The 21,454-nt window shown below is 35.9% G+C and overlaps 3 protein-coding genes across 3 annotated transcripts in view; 1 reads left to right on the top strand and 2 right to left on the bottom strand.

Annotated features, from left to right (window-relative positions):
- Nucleotides 1-848, top strand: part of HELRODRAFT_174267 (hypothetical protein) — a gene marked incomplete at both ends in the record, with an annotated part of 1,285 nt that extends 437 nt beyond the window's left edge. The window contains one exon of the mRNA XM_009020804.1: nt 679-848. Coding sequence (XP_009019052.1) covers nt 679-848 — 170 coding nt within the window. The remainder of the gene's footprint in view (nt 1-678) is intronic.
- A 5,165-nt stretch (nt 849-6,013) lies between these two features.
- HELRODRAFT_81133 (hypothetical protein) lies at nt 6,014-6,508 on the bottom strand (the record flags this gene model as incomplete). Its single annotated transcript, XM_009020803.1, has 1 exon — nt 6,014-6,508. A coding segment is annotated over one exon (495 nt), but the record flags the coding sequence as incomplete, so codon positions are not given.
- A 3,798-nt stretch (nt 6,509-10,306) lies between these two features.
- HELRODRAFT_174265 (hypothetical protein) lies at nt 10,307-13,161 on the bottom strand (the record flags this gene model as incomplete). The annotated part of the gene is made up of 5 exons (XM_009020802.1): nt 10,307-10,416; nt 10,473-10,781; nt 11,309-11,369; nt 12,445-12,835; nt 13,148-13,161. The coding sequence occupies 5 exons, from the start codon at nt 13,159-13,161 to the stop codon at nt 10,307-10,309; spliced, it is 885 nt and encodes a 294-aa protein (XP_009019050.1).
- Between the last annotated feature and the right edge of the window lie 8,293 nt (nt 13,162-21,454).

Below are 21,454 nucleotides of genomic sequence, written 5' to 3'. Positions count from 1 at the left end.
CGTTCGGCTAGAGTTCGTGTGGGATGGATGAAATTTAGGGAACTGGGTGGGGTATTGTGTGGAAAGAAATGGTCAGTGAAGATGAAAGGGAGGGTATATAAAGCATGTGTGAGAGCAGCGATGATATATGGTGGTGAAACTTGGGTGTTGAGGAGAGAGGAGGAAAGTGTACTGCAGAGGGCTGAAAGAGCTATGGTGAGGATGATGTGTGGGGTTAAAGTGAAGGATAGGAGGAGTAGTACAGAGCTGATGTCAATGATGGGACTGAATGAGGACATTGTGACATTGATAAGGAGATCGAGATTGCGGTGGTATGGACATGTGTTGAGAAGGGATGAAAGGGTCGGGATTAGGCGAGCGTTGGAGTTCGAGGTTGAAGGAGTGGTAGGAAGGGGTCGTCCGCGGTTGGGATGGAGAGAGCAGGTGGAGAAGGACAGGGTGAAAGCGGGGTTGCGTGATACTGAGGCGAGTGACAGATGTGGATGGAGTCGAGGGGTATTTCGGTTTCATCATAGGTAGCCAAACGGCAACCCCCGATCTCGGGGAAAATGCCGTCTAAACGTGTGTTGTTGTTGTTGTTGTTATCGTCAGGTATCACAGTTACCTGAGCCCACCATAGACTTATGGAAGGTAACCGAACATCAACAATCCAAGCCCTAACATTAACAATTACCTTAGGCCTATACTTTACTCTATTACAATCAAATGAGCATTATTCGTCAAGATTTACTATTGCTGACAGTATTTATGGAACCACATTTTTCGTAACAACAGGATTTCACGGAGCACATGTAATCATTGGGTCCACCTTCTTAGCTATTTGCCTAATTCGTGTAATCAAAAATTAATTCTCAAACACACATCAATTCGGATTTGAGGCAGCTGCCTGATACTGACACTTTGTCGATGTTGTATGAATCTCTTTATACATTTGCATATATTGATGAGGCTCATTATTTATTAGTGTACGGTACACATAAACCTTTGAAGTTTAAATAATAAGTTTAATTCTTATATTAATAAATGTCCTTAATTATACTAAATATACTTTTAACATCACTCCTTACTTTAATAACTCTTAAATCGCCAATTATTATAATATTTAATATCTTAATATTAGCACTACTCACAGCATGAACATATGCACTATTTTTAAGATCTTGATACTCATTTCTAATCTATTTAATTTACATTGGTGGCATACTAATTATATTTGCATATTTTGTGGCTTTATCACCAAATGAACACCTCAAGATTAAATTATATGTAATAACATTCATTCTAACACTAATCACCGTTTCTGACACCATATATGTTTAAACCATTCCGAAATCATCATCCAGTAATCAAAATCATGAACAATGCATTAATTGACCTCCCTGCCCCAAACAATATTTCAATCTGATGAAACTATGGTTCACTATTAGGCTTAACCCTAACTATTCAGACTGTTACAGGGCTATTCCTGTCTATACACTACATCCTAAACGTAGAATTTGCATTCTCATCAGTAATACACATTACGCGAGACGGAATATGGATGATTATTACGCTACCTACATGCAAATGGGGCATCAATATTTTTTTTATTCTTATACTTACACATTGGACGAGGAGTTTATTACTCATTCTTTATTATAATGGAGACATGAAATATCGTGAAATATCGGTGTAACCCTTTACATTTTATCTATAGCAACAGCATTTATAGGATATGTGCTACCATGGGGCCAGATAAGATTTTGAGGGGCAACAGTAATTAAAAATCTTCTATCAACAATCCCATATATTGGAAAAATATTAGTTGAGTGAATTTGAGGGGGGTTTGCAGTAGATAATGCCACCTTAAATCGATTCTTTTCATTCCATTTTATATTACCTTTCGTAATAATTGCTTTAGTGGTGATCCACCTTCTTTTTCTTCATCAAACAGGGTCAAATAATCCATTAGGAATTAATAGGGACTCAGACCTATAAGTCCTGATAGCTATAACATCGGTGTTGGTAGTTACGAGGTCGAAAAGATTACGACACTAGTGTTAGAAGTGGGATCTTCAGGAGATTACACACCGGTGACAGAGGTAGGATTCCGATAGCTGGAAGCTCACTGCAATAAAGAATACCAGGACTAGAGACTCAATGTAATTAGTCGGACAAGAGAAACGAATAGTTGTACTGACGAATACTTGTATTCCGTAATTTACCTGTCGATTAGTTATTGTGCTGTATTCTAACGATTCAACGATCGAAAGAACGAGTGACCGATTACGGCAATACACACAAGTGATTGCCAGCACTGTTTCCTTTCTAATAGTGTCATCTGAAATAAGTCCGCTTAGGAATCAAGAATCCACGTAAAAAGAAACAACCAGACCCTACAAGTCAAGGGGTCGGTTATAACAATATATTAGAAGGAGTCCATACAGTTACAGTATTGTATGAATTTTACCGAATTCAATCAATCAATCTTCGCTAAACATTCAATTAATCAATTTTCATTTGATTGAATGTTTTGCTCGATTAAGCATCTGGTACTGCAGGTATCCAAACGTTACTACAACTTTGCCGTGAAGTGTGGAGAAATTGCTCAATGCCGACTGAATGGAACTATAGCATGACAGTTCGCTATACAAAGGCAAAGGTGATCCATTGAACTGTTTATCATATCGGTGTATACGTCTGTTAGAATACTCCCTAAAAATTGTCGAAAAAATCACGTCGTGCATCACAATCGGAAATTATCAATTTAGTTTTCTAGCAGGGAAATCAACAATTGATGCAATTCACATCCTTCGGCAACTGCAAGAGAAGTACCTCGCAAAGCATCGACAACTATCACACATTTTGTAGACCTTAAAAAAGCATTTGATCGAGTTCCCCGTGAAGCAATCAGGTGGAGTCTACGTCGATAACTCATTCCAGAATATCTTCTTCGACTTATGATGAAAATGTATACGAATACTAAAACTCGTCAGCATCTCCTTGCCTCTATATTGATGCGGCGTGCCATCCCACTACCACTACGATCAAGACTTTATAAATCTGTGATACGTCCGGTGTTGTTATATGATGCAGAAACATGGCCAATGACAACCAAACTGGAACAACTTCAACGAACCGACATGAAAATGCTCCGATGGATTCAACGAATTAGTCTGAAGGACCACATCAAATCTACCGAATCCTGCGTCGTTCTGGTTTAGATGATATAAAGGACGAATGCCGGCAACACCGTCGGAGGTGGTTTGATCATAAGGAAAAGTTAAGTCAAACTAGAGGAAACAGTGCCTCTTTTAGATGTTGAAGTACCTAGCACACGTCCCAAAGGCCGTCCAAAGATGTCCTGGTCGCAAACAATCAAGCAAGACATGAAAGCTCTAAATTTAAATGAAATGGATAAAACTGATCGTCTAATTTGGCGCAAAAAGTTGATGGCAAAGAAAACAAAGTCCTACCTCGGGAAACTGGGTCTCTAGACGCTAAACGAAGATTGATTGATTGATTGATTTAAAATATTTGTCGTTTTGCTGATTACATACAAGCTTTTTTAACAATTTAAAAAATCTACAGTGGCAAAATTTTCTAATTTTGGTTATAGATTCGAAGATTTAAATTAGAGTATTTAAAGTTTTTTAAACGTTTTATAACCATTGAGACGAGTTAGTGTATGATTTTTAGTAAAAACAAAAAAAAACGGTAAAAAACACCATGAAAATACTTATTTATTGATTTATTTTACATTTCTTTTTAATATTTTATTATTTTTTGGAGGTATCAACAGCAAACACGTAATGCATGTAAATGCACATTGCAGAGATCTCCGCCTATCATGTCGCATGATAAAGGCGAGGATCTCTGCAATTGAATCCGGTCACTGTCTTAACAGTGCCAGACACATATTACATCAAAAAATAATTATTTTTGCAAAATAACAGATTTTCAGTTGAAAAAATCAACGGAGGATTTAATGGTGATTACTGTAACAGAAATCATAAACTGTTTAGTAAAAGCTCATCATGAAAACGTAAATGTAAACTTGAACAGGTTAATTTATATGCTTGTTATAAATCATTAATATAAACTTTTTTAGCTGTAAGCTCCACGCTAGTTGTTTAGTCTATTGCACGACAGCATTGATTTTGATAATTGATAATTACACAACTTAATTGATAATATTGATAATTACACAACAATTCTAAAGCTTCATCCTGTTTGTAGGGAATCGTTAAATGGCATTCACATTCCTTAACACTTTAACCATTCAGCCATCGCCGCTGCCAAAAGTGGGCTACTAGAAATTGTGGAGAAAGATCATTGAAAGATAACGAAAAGATAATTAAAAAGAATAATAATGGTCTCGGTTACTAACAAAATTTTAGCAAAAAGTTTTATGGAGATGGGAGGCACTGCAGTCTGATTATATCAACATCAATAGGAAAAACATTGACTGGAAATATAAGATCAACATAGATCACAATATAGTAATGTTAGAAATTGTTTTGGAAAAAATGGGATTAAAAAAAGTAAACTAAAACTAGGCTAGAATTGATTTAAACATTGATTATACACTGGCTAAATAAATATGACAACACTAGAAAAAATCGGATACAGAAAAATCAAAATGGAACGATTTCTAAAGCTAATTCAATAGTTTATCTGCTACAGTTTTTTACTCCCCCGTCCCATTTAATCAATCAATCTTCGTTTTGCGTCCAGAGACCCGGTTTCCCGAGGTAGGATGTTGTTTTCTTTGCCATCAAATTTTGCACCAAATTAGACGATCAGTTGTATCCATTTCATTTAAATTTAGAGCTTTCATGTCTTGCTCGATTGTTTGCGACCAGGACTACTTTGGACGACCTTTGGGACGTGTGCCAGGTACTTCAACATCTGCAAGAGAAGTTATGGCACTGTTTCTACTTCGTTTGACATGACAAAACCACCGTAGACGTTGTTGCCGGCGTTCGTCCTTTATATCATCTAAACCAGCACGACACAGGATTTCGGTAGATTTTATGTGGTCCTTCAGACTAATTCGTTGCATCCATCGGAGCATTTTCATGTCGGTTCGTTGAAGTTGTTGTTCCAGTTTGGTTGTCATTGGCCATGTTTCTGCACCATATAACAACACCGGACGTATCTCAGATTTATAAAGTCTTGATCATAGTGGTAGTGGGATGTCACGCCGCATCAATATAGAGGCAAGGAGATGCCATTTATTCCAGGCTACAGGTATGCGTGCTCGAACGGCAGCTTCAGCTGTTCCAGTACAATCCAGAACATCCCCTAGATATTGAAACGATGTGACTTTCTCTATTTTAATGGCTTCAAAAACAGTGCTATTTTGAATTTGTTGTGGATTAATGCAAGCAGGACAAACAAAATTGGACACTTTAGATAAAGTACCAACCATTTTTGAACAACGTTTATGGCACCACTGGTTACACTGCTGACACTTGATTGAATTGTTACCTACACCAGCTTTACAAACTGAACAGGGCCATCGTCCAGTAGCTGTGGATTGGATGGGTTCACCAGTGTTCATTGCTTTGGTTTTGCTGATGTTGACTTTGAATCCATGATCGGCGAGTCTGGTGTTCCAATCTTCAAACATCTGTGCTGCATTCTGCTCAGACGTGACTGTTAAAACGATATCATCAGCATATACTAGATTCCAAATGTCACCAGTGCGTATCGGTTTTGTGATTTCTTCCATCACATTTAAACTGTAGTTGCAGCGTTCATCAAAACGGTTTTGTATGTACTCCAATCTGTACTGGCTTGCGATTGGTGGTCTAACTGTGTTGCGACGATCTGTTGAAATTTTTCTCGATGAATATTGCTTTTCAGCTTCCACGTTCACAGCGAAGAAATCAATTTGCGTGGCTGATGGTCCACTTTTGTATGTTATGAGATGTTCTGACCTCTTTCTAAAATGTTCAGTAAACAAAACCCGTGACATGTTCAGTAAACAAAACCCGTGACTTTCAGCAAACTCAAGGATGCGGTTGCCATCTTCATTCCGTTTTCCATAGCCAAAACCGCCATGTACGTTGTCAAAACCAACGTGACCATTGAGATCGCCTCCAATCAGGATTGTTTCAGATTTTGGTATTGTTGAGATGGTGTCAGAGAATGCAGTCCAGAAGTCATTTTTCATCTCTTCTGATTCGCCTGTCTGTGGTGTGTATGCAGAAAAAATAATCATTGTTTGCTTTTCTATGCGAAGCTTGATCCACATGAGACGTGAATTAATCCTTCTAATATCCAGTACTTCTTGGGCTAGCGGTTCTCTGACAAAAATTCCAACCCCATTTTTGGTCGTCTTTTGACCATTCCAGAATAGTTTATATTTTTCTTTGTCTGAGTTGATATGACAGACACCATTCGATTTCCATCGGGTTTCCTGAAGGCAGCAGATGTCAATCCTACGCTCGAGCATTTCTGCGATTTCCATGCTGCGGCCAGTCAGTGGTCCAACATTGAGCGTTCCAAGTCTAAGTACCATTGAGAGGCCATTTTGAATTTTTCTGCAACATCCCTCCGCTATTGCATACTTCCCAGGGATTTTTGGCACCCCTTGACCACTTAAGGCCTGCTGGGGACTAGGGGCCGTTGTTTTTCTTTGTGATGGCATAAGAATAATTTGAGGAAAAGTTTTTACATCCGGACACCCATCCTGACGACAACCACCAGTTATAAAAAGTGGGCCTAGCCTTTTGCTCAAAAGCACGCAAGGCAGCGTGGATGCAGTTTTATGTCATACCCAGGACATATATATACCCAGGAGATATATAAAAGAAAAGTTGGATAATTTTTCTGGGAGTCGGAACCAACATTTTTTAATCAAGAAGTCAGGAATTTTTTAATCATTTATAATCTCAAAAGAAAACTTTCTGTAAAAAAATTTATGATGAAAATGTGATCTGAGATGTGATCTACAAAAGCATCTGATATGGAAAAATTTGATGAAATTCCAACATAATTATAACCGTCTATTTTATTGTAGTGGCATAATACGGAAATATGTTAGACAGTGAACAAAAATTGCAACAATAATTGTTGATTTGAATGGAACATAACAACCCCGTCCCATTTAATATCTCTATATATAAAAAAAACTATCTGTTAATCTGTTATGTAAGTTATTAGACGATCAGTTGTATACATGGATAATCGTCTGATTGATCGTCTAATTTGGCGCAAAAAGTTGATAGCAAAGAAAACAACGTCCTACCTCGGGAAACTGGGTCTCAAGACGCTAAACGAAGATTGATTGATATTTTAGTTATTATATAGTACATTATTTACCAGTTTTGTTTTGGCATAAACATTTTTTTAATGAAAATGTTTGAAAAGATAAGTTAACGCAGACAATCAGGTATGCCGTCTGAAAGGTATTTAATAAAATAAATTTGACCATGTTTATTAAATTAGCTAATACAGATACAAATTACTTGAATGTTTATATTTGTTAAAAATCGAGTTTGTTTTTTTTCTTTGGTAAAAGCGTAGTAAAACGCCAGCAAAAATTCACCATGGTTTTTAAAACAGCACGGTTTCTTTAGCGAAAACTTTTTAGTTTTCTTAAAATTTTAATTCACTTTTATCATTTGTTAATTCAATGAGTTGTCTTGCTGGCTGAAATGATTATTTTGTTTCAATGTTTTAAAAATGTTTCAATACGCTTAAATTACAGGAAATTTATTAAAATTTAACTTTTTTATTAAATCACTGCTGTCAATAAACAAGTGCTGTCAGGTTCTTCAGAAGCTAAATAGCTTAGTGGTTAAGGTCGCATCATGCTATTTCGCTGTGCGTGCAGTAACCAGGTTCGATTCGATTATATGACAGTCTTCGCTTATCATATGCTTCGTGTGTGATGGTTCGTTTAGCTACGTGCTCATATATGATGTTTGTGGCGTGTTGTTGATTCCTCTAAACCTGGGATGAGAGTAATAGACTATTAACCTTTTTTTTTACTAAAAGTGAAAGTCGTTTGGTTTTCAACTTTATTTTAATGGCGATTTTAAATTACGAATGAGGCGGATCCAATAAATTGAAATTTTTAATATCGGAATTTGATTCTAAGTGATGGATTCGTACGGATCCGAATCCAGATCCAAGGTGGATGCGTGCTCATAATGAAATTTTATTCAAACCAAGTTCCATCATAACTTAGAGTACTGAGTACAATCAACAACTAAAAGATTTATGAATAAGCCCATGCCGTTTAATCACGTAATTAGAAACTAACTAAAAATGTTTTTTTCGGGTGTAGTTACAAATGTGTTAAAAAAGGATTACACGTGATTCAAAAAAGTTTATAAAATTTTTCTTTTCAATTTGTGATATTGAATTGAATTATTTTTTTGAACTCAATTTTATTCGATAATCAGGAATCCGGTTTTTTTCAAATCTCAGGCTCTGAATTTGACGATCCCGTGCGAATAAGAACTGTCACTATCCTATTTTATATATTATTTAATGATGATGATGATGCATATTCTTGGGAATTTCTGCTTGTTTAAGGAACTTAACTATATGCCACTCAGAGATCACTTTTTAGAAATGAAATTTAGAGATTTTGTAATTTGCGTGCCTTTTGCGTTTGATTCATTTTGATCCATAAAGCAAAAGGGAATAAATGGGTCTACTAAACGCCGGATCTGTTATCGGCAGTGATGGGCAACCTACTAAATATTTGTAGTTAAACTATAACTATTTTTCAACTAAAATTAAGTAATTTAACCATTTGTTGTAAACTTATTTTTGAAAATAGTGAACTAAAATAAAAAAGTAATTAAACTTTTTCTAACTTTTGCAACTATTTTTTATTTCATTCTTTGACAAGTAGATTTTTGAATCAGCATTAACACTTTAACACAAGCCATGTTATTTACAGTTATTACATGAAAATAACTCAAAGAAATTAATTATATAGACAAAAATTAAAGTTTTTCTAAATAGTAAAGTTCATGAAAAAAAATCATACGCATACATTTGCTACAATGAAATTTATAAGTTAAAAAAATTCAATTCTGCAATTGATATATATATATTTATATATATATATTTATATATATATTATATATAAATAAATATAAATAAATAAGTATATATATATATATATATTAAATTATATTAAATTTCAAAGTCTTATACTGTTAGTTTAACTTCAGAAAAGCAAGTTTGTTCATTTAATCGATTGGGTGCATTTCCATGATACTTTTGTAGATGTGTTCGTGATGTACCGTCAATATCAGTGGTGATTGGAATGGTGGTAGTTTCTATATTTACTTCATGGTATTTTTCCTTCAATTATTTTCACTTTTATAAGCTTTTCATCATACTTTTCGAAAGTGGTTACTACTGTGACAACAGCTTATGTTTTACAGTCTGAAAACCAACTATTTACTTAATCAACTTTTCGACATATTCTCAGCAAATTCGGTAATTTATTTCTTATGTAAGCTTAAAAGTTTATTTTCAGTTGCTAGTTGTTAATGTTCAATATTTTTAAGGTTTTTACAAGTTTTAATTTCCTGAAATTTATCATCAAAATTATAATTTTCCTGATTTTTCATTATTATATCTTATACGTTCTAGGTGGAAGATGTTCCATAATAATATTATATTTATTTTACAGAATAAAGGCTCAGATATCAAGCAAGTTTGGGCTTTCCACACAGCCTCGTCTTTTAGACATTATTGCTGCAGTGCCACCTGAGTATAAACATGTAACTCAATTAATTATTAAATATATTAGTTCTTGGTTTATCATATTTTATGTTTTCAAAAGGTTCTTCTGCCACAACTGAAAGCTAAGCCTATTAGAACCGCTAGCGGCGTAAGTTCCTTTGTTTGTTTTTCAGTTATGTATATTTTATAGTTAAGAAATAGTTGCAGTCTGGTTTTATGTTTCAGTTGCAAAACCAACTTGGTAACATAGACGCTTGTAAGACAGATAGTCAATCCAGATTGATGGTCCAAATTCTCACAATGAAATTTATTAATTTTTGCTGCAATCATGCTTATACTACTTATTAATGTATCTAGGTTAAATCTTAAGATTGTGTATTACCAATGTTTTTTTTACATTTTTTTGGTGTATTATTTTGGTGTATTACTTATTTTAAGTGTATTGCCGCAATCGATCACCCGTTCGTTCAATCGTTAAAATCGTTAGAATACAACACAATAACTAATCAACAGATAAATCACAGGATAAAACTAATCGTCAATAATTAGCTTTACTCGTCATGACTTTATTAGAAAGAAAACAGAGCTGGCAGGTGTACGATCTTCATTTTGGTCCTAGGCTTGCCTCGTTCTCGTACCCGATACACCACGTCGTCGATCCTGGTGGCGACTTGGCATGACTTTTCCCAATCCTTCCACTCATTTTCTGCATGCCTTTGATTCGAATTTAGTTGAAAGTCGCCTTTGATTCGAATTTAGTTGAAAGTCACCAATTTGTGCGCAGTCGTTCTTCGGTTCTTCAATTTCATCTTTCCGTTCGTCCAGTCTATCTCGACCTTCGGCTTTAAACTTTATGGTGAAGTTATCTTGGGACTGTTTCTCCTTTTCCAAATCGTTTGATTTTATAAGTTCATTCAATTGTTGGTTATTTTCGTCCGTCAATCTGCCGATTACTTCCCGATTGATATAATCTGTATCATTGTTGTCATCTTCTTCATCAACACGTTCATCGCAGTTGTCACGTGCATCATAGCTGTCACGTGCATCGCAGATACCACGTGCATCACAGTTAACACATGCTTAAATTATGTAAATTCATATTTGAACAGCAAAGAACTGTTATATCTTAGTAAAATATCTAAAAAGAGTGAGACTGTGTTAAGAGTTAACCCAGTTGTTCCCAGAGTATTTTTTTTTCAGAAATTTAAACAATATTATGAACATTCTGGTCAAGTTAAGTTCCAGAAATAGATACAATTAAAAAAAAATTATGGTGTCACTAGTCATTGAGAAAACAGCTGTCCTACATATAGGACATTGGGAACACATACACACACAAACATCAGCATTCTCAAAGGTTCATATTCTCTGAAATCTAATGAAACTTCATAACAGATAATGAAATCAAAAAATAAAAGCAATTAATTTCTCTTTTTCATGTGGTAGTCAATGAAACACTTCACGTGCAAACCAATATTGCACTTATTGCAAAGAGTTGTGCATTTCTGATGGCAGTGTCGACATCTTGTTTGTTTATCTTGAGGTTCCACTAAATGATCCAATCGGTCATATCTTGAGTTGATATGTTCCGTTTGTGATGGCCGACCTGTACTCTTTGAAATTCTGGAGTTGGTCTCTAAAAGAGCGGTAGTAATGCGACGTCGAAACTGTAGATGATCCAGTGTACCTTTACGTGATTTGTGGAGCTGCCAAGAATTCTGTTCAATGAGATCTACACAGTGGCATATTAGAGGAAAATACCATTTCTTTCCTCATAGATATACGATACAAGCTTATGTTCTGATCAGAGCGGTCGATACCCCCCATATTTTCGTTGTAGACGCGGATGAGATGCGGTTGCGTAACAGCAATATTTTTTTCAGTTTTTTCACATCTGCTAACAGTGTGTGTCGGTTGTACAGTTAATGCATTTGAAGCAATGGACACAACACTGTTGTCATTCCATTTGCACACAACGATGTTAGCATCTTTAGCTAGTTAAAAGTCGTATGATCCTCGATCATATTTCTTCATAGTTTTTGTGTCCTGGATAGGACACTTTGACGTTCTGTTTACTCGAATAGTTCCTGTTGCCTTCAAATTCCTTTGTGAAAGTTCTGACAGCAACGGTATCGACGTAAAAAAGTTGTCGAAAAAGATATGGTATGGGTAGTCACCCATCCTTGACAGTACATCAGTATATTAAAGTATAACACCTGCTCCAAGGCCTAGATCTTTGTATTTGGGGTCAATCCTTGTACCCACACCTTGATATGGCTCAATCCAATTCACATAACCAAGTCGTGTAGAACCAACCCATAACTTGAATCCATACCTAATTGGTTTCCCTCTTATAAATTGCTTGCAACCATGCCGACCAAAGTAAGGCACCATGGCCTCATCAACACAGTGATTTTCTTCATGAGGCATATGTTTGGAATTTAATGTTCAGGGCTTCAAAAAGAGGACGAACTTTTGCGAACTTATCGTCTTTGTTTATGCTGTCATTATCGACAACGTGAAGACATGACATGATATCGTCAAAACGATTCCTAGTCATGGCTGCGGAGACTATGGCATTGTGCGTGTCTTCACACTGCTGCCAGTACATTCGACGGCGTGGTACATCAACATAACCACTCAAAAGGAGAATTCCTATGAAGCATTTCAGCTCTTCCACGGTCATGTCAAGGTTCTTGTTCCTGTGAGCTGCATAATGATTGGTGTTGTTAACGAACAGACTGCACAAATCCATGTCAAAAAATCTGAGATTTCAATTGGTGATTTATCAATTTTAACTATATCTTTAGTTACCCATGCCCTTGAGGTAATTGCTGATTCAGCTAGGTCACTTTTATTCCAGGTGTACACCTTCATTTTTTTTTTGGGCGGCTTCCAACTGGATGTAGTTGGCTGACTCTCATCATCAGATAATTCTTTTCTCTCAGCATCAGCACGTAACAGACTCGCAGGGAGATTATTGATTGTTAGAATGTCTTCGTCTACCGAATCTTCGTCCGTAATGTCTCCACATGCATTTTCAGGAGGTTGTAAAAAAATATCAACACCAGATGATGGCACAGAATCTGGACTATCTTCCAGCATCGTCATAACTTCGTGGAGCGTGTATTTGCTGCAAAATTATCATTATGTTATTATGTTATGTTTAATTATTAATACTGATTCCATGCCTTCTTTTCATGGTTCACATTTGCATAAAAATTATTTATAGTTAACAATGGGTGGATATAGTAAAACTATATGGATATTATAATGTCTTGTGCTCTACGTCCTACATGTAGGACAGGACTTTTTACATGATCACTACGGCGAGGAGATGTTACTGAAACATTCAATATTTCATCAGTTAAGACAATGGACTTTGAAGATAATATTTCAAATAGAAATAAAAAACTTTTTAAAAATATGATTTAGTAGCACCAACCGTTGTCGGGACATATCTAAAAGTTTACAAATCTTATCGTTTAAACAAAATAAAATTGAAAATAGTAAAATAAACTTGTTATCAGTTTGTTTGTATTTTAAAAGCAGACTACATAGACTTCTAAAACTTAAAAAAAATTAAATATTTATATAGCGCTTACTTTTTATATTAAAAAATTTGTTTTACATGTAGGTCGTGTGTAGCTGTGTTCTTTTTATACCCTCTTGTGGCTCATAGTTCAAGCCTACGATTCTTGTCTTACTCGTTCCTACTGTCTTACTTTCTTTAACTTAGTTTGTTCTACTGTCTGTACGTTTACCTATTCTGTTTGTAAATTTTGTAGTTTGGAATTGTGCTGTGGTTTCTAATTTAAATCTTATTGTTATTTGTGGGTTTTGTGCGTCAGAACTGTAAACCTTTGAAGCTGTAAATTATGTGCATGTGGAATTATTTCTCATATGTAATTTAAATTATTGTAATGCATTATTTTTTCAACAATATGCATGTTTAGTTTGATGTGTAGTATCACACGTAGGAAGCAGTTAGTGCTAGCGGATAGTAAGCGAAATAACCGTTTTTTTCCAATTCAGTTTAATACATCCAGTCGACCTCTTTAATCCTTTTTTCATTACATCGTAATGTCATTATACTTGAAACATTTTGAATGTAAATCAATATTAAAACCATATATCTATCGTGAAATTTGTCATTTGAAAAGGCCAAGGGAGTGCTAGCATTTTTTATTTTTTCGTAAAATCCATCAAAATTAAAATAAACCTGGAAAATGAGACTATCGCTACAGTTGTATGATTTGTATACTTATAAATGATTTGTATAATCATACAACTGATTTGTATACAGTTAATTTAATTGATGATTATTATTTATTGTAAAATATATGTACGTTTATTTATTCTAGATAGCTGTTGTGGCGGTAATGAATAAACCCCATCGATGTCCTCATATTGCTATGACTGGAAATATTTGCATGTTAGTGTGAATACTAAATAAATATATAAGCGAATTTTATATATATATATATATCTATTTATGAAAATCACAGTATGTGTGGCATTAGTTAACTTCCAATTTAACTTTTCGATTTTTCTAACGGTGTATCGTTAATCATTTTCAAGTTTCCTTAGTTCAAAACCAAAATTTAGTTTATTTTATGCATGTAGAACAAAAAAGCTTTTTTCGGTGTTTCCATACCACCTTCGGTGTTCAAATTGATATGTTGTGTTTGTGACCAGATGCTCAAATGGTGATGGCGCTGTTGCTGTTGTTGTTGCTGTTGTTGTTGATGGTGTAGTTGTTATTACCATTATTGTTATTATCATCATTGTTAGATTGCTGGTTGATCCGATTAACGTTATTGTTCATTCTTCGAGTGTTGTTGTGATTCGTTGTTGGATGTTGATGGAAGGCATTTCAGATTTGATGAAAATGGTTTCTGCGATTCTTAGGTTGTAGTGCTGTTGATTTTCGTATAAAATTGTGGTGTTGTTATCTAGAAGGTTCCTAGTTATTGGGATGTTGTGGAAAGTTTCAAGATGGTTTTTTATTGCACCGTCTCTTTTGTGCATAGTGAGTGTACGCGATAGTGTTTTAGTAGTCATTCCTAAATAGGAAGTTTGAAGAAGTTTGAAGACGTGCACAGTCGTCAAGAGGACAAGAAAATTTATATATGAGATGACTACGTTGCAAAATGGAAGTGCTGTGAGGTAGGCAATTTAAAGGTTAGATGTTTTGTAGTTTTTGGCGTGATGGCTCAATGGGCGGCGTGATGGCTCAATGGTTAAAAGCGCCTGGTCTGACTGGGTTCGAATACAAAAAGATCCCCGCCTATCATATGCAATGTGTATGATGCGTGGTTTGCAAACGCAAAAGAGAGAGAGAAACTTTTAACCTTTTATCCTTTTTGTAAATGGTTCTTAATTTTATTCTATCGTTCTTCTGGTTTGTTGGTTTAATATTATTTCTTCTTCATAACCTTTTCATCAGTTTTGTAGGACAATGACATGAAATTTCGATAATATAGTATAATGGTGATATTGATGTTGTTTGCGTTAATGGCATTATCGTTATTTGTGACACGTTTGATTTGTTAAAGCTGTGATGCAGCTGTATGAAGAGGCGAAAACAAAGATGAGGGTCGGAAGGGACGTCGGAAGGGACGTCGAAAGGGACGGGATGTCGAACGATTTTAGTGTTAAGGTAGGAGTGCATCAAGGATCAGTGTTATCACCGTTTTTGTTTGCAATAGTAATGGATATTGTGTGTGGAAACATAATGGAGTGGTTGTTATTTGAGATTTTGTATGCAGATGATTTAGTCTTGTTGGCTGATAGTATGGATGAATTGCAGTTCAAATTTGACAGATGGAAAAGTGTTATTGAAAAGAAAAGGTTAAAAGTTAATATTGGTAAGACGAAGGTAATGGTGAGTGGGGAAGGTGGGGAGCGAGTGATAAGTAAAATAGACCCCTGTGGGGTATGTGACAGGAGAGTGAAGGCTAGCTCGGTATTGTGTATAGGATGTCAGAATGTGCATGAGATGTAGTGGCGTGAGGGGCGCACTGAAAAAGGTGGAAGGTACGTTCAAATGTAAGAAATGTGTTCATGGTGTGATTAATAGGACGGACTCAAGGACGGGGTTGAGTGGTGGTATTGAAAGAGTGGGCTTAAGGGTTAAGCTGAACGTGGATGGAGGATGTTTGAGCCTGGTTCCGGCTAAAGTTCGTATGAGATGGATGAAATTTAGGGAACTTGGTGGGGTTAGGGTTAGGTCGGTTTCATCTTAGGTAGCCAAACGGCAACCCCCGATCTCGGGGAAAATTTCGTCTAAACGTGTGTTGTTGTTTGTTGTGACACGTTTGATTTTTGATGAAACGTCGTCTAGGGTTGAGGAGTGTGTGAAGGCGCGAATGATGAATGATCTTACCGTTCTCAATTCAACATTCACATCTTCCTTTATTAGTACCTTAGTACCAAACCTTTTTATAAATTATAATTACAGCGTATATCTAATTAAAAATGTTGTCAATAAAAAGTTACATCGTATGAACCAAAACAACAACAATAATAACAATATTGTCACCATTATCAACAATAATCATAAAGGCAAAAACAATAATAACAACAACAATAATAAAAACAACAACGATAATAATATTTACAAAAATAACAATAACTGCAACGGTAATTAGATTAACAACAATAACAACAATTCTTTTATTCAAAGCCAAGGTTAATTAAAACTATGAAATGGTAAAATAGCGAAATGTCAATATAAGACCAACTATGCTCAATTTATAATAAAAGTACAGAGCGGTGAAATATATACAAATTTATGTCATAAATTGTTTCTGTCGCAATAAACGCCGTATCATAACAGTCCATGTCATACCGTACCTTATAACAGTCTCTATCAACTCATCATTAAAAGAAACCGGCCACATAATTTTAAACAATGAAAGAATAAAGGTTTTATAGAAACCAACTGGAGATATTTCAAAAGTATTTGTAATTATTGAGCAGTGTTTGTACTTGTCATTTAAATAACTATGCAAATTATCGGAATATTTATTTATCTTATGTTGTCTGGATGATTCTAGGTTGCTTTCATGACACACCGTTAACTCCAAAATCTTGATTGTGTCGCCTTGCAGTATAGCTATGTCGGGACGTAGGGTGTTGAACAGATCCGATGTAGGCTGAGCACCGTCAAATTTCAAATCTGCAAATAATCGACAATTTGCGGGCGCACATACTTTCAACCGTGTGGTGATCGCGGCCAAAATTTTGTTGTTTATCTTGCTAGAGCAGAGGTGAAACTACAGTTAGAAACCACATGCTTATTTGTCTGCCGAGAGCCACAGAAATAGAGGGCTTGGTGTTTTGCCCCATCTAAACAAATTAGCGTTTGTTGGCGGTTTCTGCACTAGATATTTCCTAGCAAATTTGAAGAGTCTCCGTAGTTTTTGACCAACGAGAGATGTTGTTAGCTTTGACGACGGCTTTTATTTTGGAGATAATTGTGCCCTGACTTTCCAGCGAAATGACATGGTTGAAACACGATTAAATTCTTTCTTTTTCTAATTGTTTGAACGATAATTTTAGGGAACCTGATTTTGAGGGTGTGTTGTCGATCTTGATATTGTCGATTTTTTGTTCTGACTAGTTTTGAAATGGTTGCACAGCTTTAATCTCGCTCTTTCTGTGGCTTCTTTTTGCGACATAATATAATGGCCTCCAATGTTTGCTGGCAGCAAAGTAAATTCCGCTACACAGCCGCTAATTGGCATCTCTAGCATACAGCTTTTACAATTTCATACACCTTTAGCAATTAGATTATCCAGGTTTTCTGCTATCCATGTCAACGAGAAGCTGTAGCTGCAGAGTTCAAAATTTAGCTGTGAGGGAACAAATTTTAGAATTTGTAGTTTTTGCTGTGGGCTCATATTTAACTTTGAAATCCCTTTTAACAGCTGAATGACTTTTGACTTTAACTCGCCTTTTACTTTGAAGTTTTTGCATTCATAATCGTTTAACTTGCCTAGATTTGTAAAAGATTGGCCAATCTCCACGTTAGGGATTTGTACATCATCAGTCGTGGTAAAAACTGATCATAGGTGCCAAATTAGACGACCAGTTGTATCCATTTCACGCCGCATCAATATAGAGGCAAAGAGATGCCATTTATTCCAGGCTGCACTTATGCGTGCTCGAACGGCAGCTTCAGCTGTTTCAGTACAATCTAGAACATCCCCTAGATATTGAAACGATGTGACCTTCTCTACCTTAATGGCTTCAAAAACATTGCTATTTCGAATTTGTTGTTGCTGTGGATTGATGCAAGCAGGACAAACAATTACACCAGCTTTACATACTGAACAGGGTCATCGTCCAGTAACTGTTTATTTGATGGGTTGACCAGTGTTCATTGCTTTGGTTTTGCTGAAGTTGACTTTGAATCCATGATCGGCGAGTCTGGTGTTCCAATCTTCAAACATCTGTGCTGCATTCTGCTCAGACGTGGCTGTTAAAACGATATCATCAGCATATATTAGATTCCAAATGTCACCAGTGCGTATCGGTTTTCTGATTTCTTCCATCACAGTTATAAATAACAGTGGACTGAGAATCGAGCCTTGGTGAACTCCCACGCTGATGTCAAATGCATCTGTGTTTCCAACCGTTGTGCTGACGAGAGTCTTAGTATTCTTATACATTTCCATCACAAGTCGAACAAGATATTCTTGAATGAGTTGTCGACGTAGACTCCACCTGACTGCTTCACGGGGAACTCGACCCAATGCTTTTTCAAGGTCTACAAAATAGTGTGATAGTTGTTGATGCTTTGCTAGCTACTTCTCTTGCAGTTGCCGATGGATGTGAATTGCATCAATTGTTGATGATTAATAATTTCCGATTATGATGCACGATCTTCTCTCAATGATTTTCTCGACAATTTTTAGGGTGTGTTCTAACAGACGTATAACCCGATAGGATGAACAATTCAATGGATCACCTTTGCTTTTGTATAGCGGAACGGTCATGCTATTGTTCCATTCAGTTGGCATTGAGCAATTTCTCCACAGCAAAGTTGTAGTAACGTTTGGATACCAGCAGTACCAGATGCTTTGATTATGTCATTTGTGAGTCCAGAGAGCCCTGCTGTCTTTCCATCCTTCATAGCTTTCAGAGCTTCTGTAAGCTCCTCTACAGTGATGTCTGGATTCGGACCTTCGATGGGTGGAGCGTCAAAGTTGACATTGATGGGATTCGTTTCATTTAACAGACGATTGAAGTATTCTCTCCACTGTAAGTTGTCAGGGCGAAGAGAACTGTAGCTTGATCTCATCTTGTTCAAGAAGCATCTCATTTTTGTCGTTTTTGATACATGAAGCACCAACTATGTCTTTTTTCGTACGCTTTGCTTCGCCGAGCCAGTGCGTCTTGACATCTTGCATAGTTGTTCTTCTCACGTAAAATTTTATGGTCATCAACAGACTTTGCTTTTTGCCATTGCTTGTATGCAGGTTTCTTTTCAGCTTTTGCATTTTGTTCACTGTCATTCCACCACCAAGTGTCCCGTTCATGCTGAAGTTTTGTACCAGTTTTCCCTACAAACTGTAGTTGTAGCGTTTATCAAAACGGTTTTGTATGTACTCCAATCTGTACTGGATTGCGATTGGTGGCGACAATCTGTTCAAATTTTTCTCGATAAATATTGCTTTTCAGCTTCCACGTTTTGATTCTCCGAGGCATTCGTTTAGACTTATGTTTTGACAGTTTCTGTTGCTTGACAGAAAAAATCAATTTGCGTGGCTGATGGTCCGCTTTTGTATGTTATGAGATGTTCCAACCTTTTTCTATTTCAGGGATGGGGTTGCCATCTTCATTCCGTACTCCAAAACTGCCATGTACGTTGTCAAAACCATCTGTTTTTTCTCCAACTTGGCCATTGAGATCGCCTCCAATCAGGATTGTTTCAGATTTTGGTATTGTTGAGATGGTGTCAGAGAACGCAGCCTAGAAGTCATTTTTCATCTCTTTTGATTTGCCTGTCTGTCAGAAAAAATAGTCATTGTTTGCATGTTTGGTCCACATGAGATGTGAATTATTAATTTAATATCCAGTACTTCTTGGGCTAGCGGTTTTTTAACAAAAATTCCAACACCATTTTTGGCCGTCTTATGACCATTCCAGAATAGTTTATACAAACATACTGAGTTGATATAGTTTATACTGATTTGACATGACAGACACCATTCGATTTCTATCGGGTTTTCTGAAGGCAGCCGATGTCAATCATTCTACGCTCGAGCATTTCCGCAATTTCCATGCTGTGGCCACTCTGTGATCCATCGTTGAGCGTTCCATTTCTAGGTACCAGATGGGGCATTCTGAATTTTTCTACAACATCCTCCGCTCTTGCATACTTCGCAGGGATTTTTTGCACCTTTTGACCACTTGAGGCCTGCTTGGGATTAGGGGCCGTTGTTTTTCTTTGCAATGGCATTGGAATAATTTGGAGAGTTTTTACATCCAGACACCCATCCTGACGACAACCACCAGTTAAAGGTTAAAGGTTACTCTCTCTCTTTTGCGTTAGCTTCAGAGTTATAAGCGGTGGGCCTAGACTTTTGCTCAAAAGCACGAAAGGCAGCGTGGATGCAGTTTTATATCATGCCCAGGACAAGTTGTTATAATTATGATGATTGTTGTTTTTATTTAGTAGTCTATTTGAAGGTAGAATGTTGTTTGACTGTACTTGAATGTTCATGGAGGGATTTTTTATGAATATTGATTCAGCTATTATCAGGTAACTGATGTTGTTATTGCAATAAACTATTTGTCGTGTTAAAGTGATGTTATGTTGTTGTTGATAATGTTGTTTAACTTCTCCATTGTTGCGATGTAAACATTCACCGACGGAGCATTTCTATTCATATATTAGATGACTTTGTTGTAGTTGAGCAGAAAGGGTTTTTCATGAGTAGCTTTTAAATTTTGATAGTAAATTCGAAGAACAACTTTTTAAATTGGATGTCGACACTGTCATATGTCACTAACAATGTCGACACCCATAACAACAACACTAATAATGACAATAATAACAACAAAAAGAAGGATATTATACTGTACTACCGTAATTTCATGTCTTCCTCTTATAAAATCGATGAATTGATAATGAAGAATATAATAAAAAACAATATAATTCCTACAGATCCTAATGATAAAATCAAACTAAGGATTTTTTATAAAAACACTAAAACATCAAACCTCATCTTAATAAATAATTGCACACCACGTGTTGAATCACAACTGAAACGTAGTCATGTCATATATAAATTTTCCTGTCCAGTTGACGATTGTATGCGTCTAAAATCATCATATATCGGCATGACTACCACGGATTTATCACGGAGATTGACGATGCATAAGAGAGAAGGTGCCATTAAAACCCATCTCCTTGACAAACACAACACAACAATCACCAGAGGTATACTAAATGACAACACAACCATCATCTATAGTACCCAACAATATCAAAATCTTAAACTCGCTGAAGCCATTCTAATAGAAATGCAAAAACCTACATTGAACAACCAACAACAAATTAAAACAACTCTCCCTACGCATAGATTAATTAACAACGTCAACATTGTTGCTAATAATTTTAACGTCATCGATAATAATAATAATAATAATAATAATAATAATAATAATAATAATACTTTTAATAACAATGATGACGACGACAACAACAATACAAACAACGATAGCAACAGCAACAATA

Source organism: Helobdella robusta (assembly GCF_000326865.2).
Source record: "Helobdella robusta unplaced genomic scaffold HELROscaffold_29, whole genome shotgun sequence".
Taxonomy (NCBI): domain Eukaryota; kingdom Metazoa; phylum Annelida; class Clitellata; order Rhynchobdellida; family Glossiphoniidae; genus Helobdella; species Helobdella robusta.
This window is presented reverse-complemented; position numbering and strand designations above follow the sequence as displayed.